The sequence below is a fragment of the Helianthus annuus genome, chromosome 12 (genome assembly GCF_002127325.2).
Source record: "Helianthus annuus cultivar XRQ/B chromosome 12, HanXRQr2.0-SUNRISE, whole genome shotgun sequence".
In the NCBI taxonomy this organism is placed as follows: domain Eukaryota; kingdom Viridiplantae; phylum Streptophyta; class Magnoliopsida; order Asterales; family Asteraceae; genus Helianthus; species Helianthus annuus.
In genome coordinates this window covers 145,254,468-145,257,929 of record NC_035444.2, presented here as the reverse complement: position 1 = coordinate 145,257,929, position 3,462 = coordinate 145,254,468, and the positions used below count along the sequence as shown (strand labels likewise).

Genomic DNA, 3,462 nt, shown 5'->3' with positions numbered 1-3,462 from the left:
CAAATTATGGCCAAAAAGGGCATATTCGCTATTTACCGAACCGATGCCATAACCGCAGGTTATGAGCAGGTCAAAAATAATTAAAAACCCCAAAATATTATTTTACATCAGTGTGTAAAAGGTTTGGTGTCGAAATCTTGGTTTAGATAGGCGTTATGCTAATTGTGCCGTTAATTACAAAAGTTTTCTTTAATTGCGCTATTTAGCATAACTTCTATTCTAGACCTCGGATTGACGTGAAACTTTAGGGACATGCTTAGAATTCAGTAACCAAGGATCTGGTCCTTTCGCGTGTCCGAAATTCTCGTTTTAATTTGAAAAGGGCGTTACGGTCAACTTTTAAGCACTTAACGGAAAGGTGTAAAAGACTTGGACAAACGACGAACCGGTCACAGAGGGTTATACCATCATGTAACCTGGTCCTAAGAGAGTCCTAAGGCATATCTACATTACCCTAAAACGGGTCAGAACTGAAGTTAAGGCAAAAGTCAAAGTTTTGCGACTTTCGGCTCCGAACCGGGTCAATATAGCAAATGGCCGGATCAAACAAGCTTAGACTTGTTAATACACTTATTATCATGTTTTATGAGTGTTTAAATAGGTTGCATACCATCCACATTACAGATTATGCATAAATCGCAAAATAGTACTTCTGTTGACTTCTTCTAAGCATGTTTGACTCGTCATTTGAACTAGTTAGAGTGGTGATCAGGGGGAACCCTCTTAAGGGTTTAAAGCCCACATGAATACCAACTTATAACTACTTTTGATTCGGTTAATCACTGGACCATTTGTGATTAACCGTTATGTCAACCGTTAATTACGACGGTTTGACTTTTAAGCTAAAACTAAGCAAAACTAAACCATAAAGGGTTGAACCAACTTACAGAAGTTCTATGCACGAAATGTGAAGCTTAGATAGAAGTCTTGAGCTCCAGAGATGATCAGAGATGCAAGAGAAGGGTGTAAAGGACTTGTTGTGCAATGAGGCCCTTATATAGTGCTCATAAGGCCCTAGATTGTTGACAAACAAGTCTACCCATGCTCCTTGATCATCAACAAGTGTCCTATAGTGTTAGGGAGTGATTAGGGGTCGCCCATATCTTTGGAAGATCCTTACATTAATGTTTTACCGCTTTAAACAGCCAACAACCAACTTTCTGTCGCTGGGCATCGCTTACGAACCGTATGGCTTGGGCCTTGCGGTCCGTAAGCCTGTGGCGGAAACACTTTTACCCCTTCACCCCCTTACGGTCCGTAAGGCATGACCCTTACGGTCCGTAAATGCTCAACAGTGGCAAAAAAAATAAACCTTTCATGCATTGAACGGTCAACTTTGAATTAATAATTTTGATGGCTGGCCTTTTACCCATACTTGACCAGATGTCTACCCCATTATGCAATATGGGTTTGCAAAAGAGGATGGGCTCATGTCTTATCATTTGCATTGCATTATTTTCTTAGAACCCATTTTATTAACTTGGATGTTTTTGATTAATATTAATGATGACCCGATTAAGATTAGGTGCTTATAAATTTGCTTGGGGTCTCGGGATTTATAATAACGGAGTCGCTCAGAGGTATAAAATTAACATGTCGACATATCCGAAAATCCTACCGCATATCTTAATTAAATCCGGGTTTATATTATTTTTTGTCGTATTTGATACGTGTCATTTATTTATTGGACACAAAAATTCGAGGTGTTACAAAAACCATGGGGGTTAAATTCCACGGTAACATTATTATCTCGGGTAAAACGACGAACGGATATTAAATTTGTAATAAGGTTGGGTACATGAAGCATTTTGTTTAGTTTTAAAGGTGGAAAGGGTAGAGGTAAAACATGATGCCCCATTCCAAGGACTGGTAACTTTGTGCCATCCCCGACGATTACATTATTAAAATTTCCATTATTGAAATAGGAAGACAAGATACCTGAGTTGTTGATCATGTACGATGCGGCGCTAGTGTCGAATACGCCTTGATGCTCGAATGAGTTGAGAGACATAGCATGGAGGGCTTGTTCAATATCAGTGGGTGCATAAGAAAGATTGGAAGTTGCATATGCTTGACGTTGCTGCGGGCGTGGGCCGAGAATGCCTTGTCCAATGTGTAGGCCGGTAGGCGGGGATTGGGCCGAACGGTTAGGAGCAGTTGGGTACGGGCAGGGTGGATAGGCCCAAGGTGCTTCGGTTTGAAGGTGTTGGATTGTGTTTTGAGAGGAGCTGTAGGATGGTCCCCATGGTTAAGAAGAAAAAAACGTATTATAACCTCTACCATATGATGGGGGTTGGCCACTTCCGCGTCCCCCGTTGCCATTGCGCCCTCCATGCCCACGGTAACGACCACCAGGGCCTCTAGGTGCATAGTTTCGGTTATCAGCTGATGTGCGTTGCTGTTGAACCGTGAGAGCCGTGCTGGAACCGACAGCTTCATGTTTGGCTTGATTAGCTTTTTGAGACTCTTCCATGCATAAGCGAGAACGGACCTCATAAAACCCGGGCAGTGGGTTAATTTGCTGGAAGATCATGGTACAACCGTCATATGCGCTTGTCAAACCACCGAGAAGTTGGAGGACAACACGCTGGTTTATAACGGGCACACCGACGTTTGAAAGTTGATCGGAGAGCATCTTGATAGCCTGACAATACGCGAACATGTTCGGAAAGTTTTCCAACCTTGTGGTGACAAGTTTGTGTTAAAGGTATAGGCCCGTTCATTCTTGCTGTCTTGAAAAATGTCTTCAAGAGACGTCCAGGCCTCGAGAGCGGTTGCATTGGTCTTGATAATAGTATGAAGAAGATCATTCGATATTGTGTTGTAGATCCATTGTATAACAATGGCGTCTAGACGATGCCAAAGGTCAACGTCTTCCTGAGAAGTGAGTTTGGTTTCTGGAGTGGCTACTTCTTTGTCGAATGGTGTGGGTTTGGGTGTGGAGACAGTAGGAGGGGTAGCAGTAGCATCGATATGATCATAAACTAAAAATGCTTTGCAATGGATCTTAAACAACTCAGCCCAAGAGTTGTATTGGCCGCCTTCCATTTCGAGAGTAAATGGAACAAAATTTCGGATGTTAGTCACCATAAGAGCTGGGTGGGATTTGAGATCCATGGACAGGTTTGATTGTGAAGAAGGAGAAGAAAAGAAAAAAGGAGAGTTTACAGCCATAAAGGAGAGGAAGAATTGTTTTTAAAGGTGGGATATCAGAGGCTCTGATACCATACTAGAATAGGTATCAATTTCTTGCCCTTCTCTTGATCACAATCGACCGTATATATAAATCCAAAATACAACTGTCTCCTATACTATATATGGTAAAGAATATAACTTTAATACAATCAATTACAATCAATTATATTTTAATGGTGAATGGGAAGAGATTTCGTGGTTGAGATCACGAGGAGATAATTGTGCTAATATCAGGTTTGTTAAAATCTATTTTTGAAGCCATGAGTG

At 41.5% G+C, this 3,462-nt stretch overlaps 1 protein-coding gene across 1 annotated transcript; it reads right to left on the bottom strand.

Annotated features, from left to right (window-relative positions):
* Window positions 1-2,248: 2,248 nt before the first annotated feature.
* On the bottom strand, window positions 2,249-3,117 carry LOC110887744. The gene is made up of 2 exons (XM_022135316.1): window positions 2,608-3,117; window positions 2,249-2,521 (listed from the first exon to the last, which is right to left on the bottom strand). The coding sequence occupies exons 1-2, from the start codon at window positions 3,115-3,117 to the stop codon at window positions 2,249-2,251; spliced, it is 783 nt and encodes a 260-aa protein (XP_021991008.1).
* Window positions 3,118-3,462: the final 345 nt, after the last annotated feature.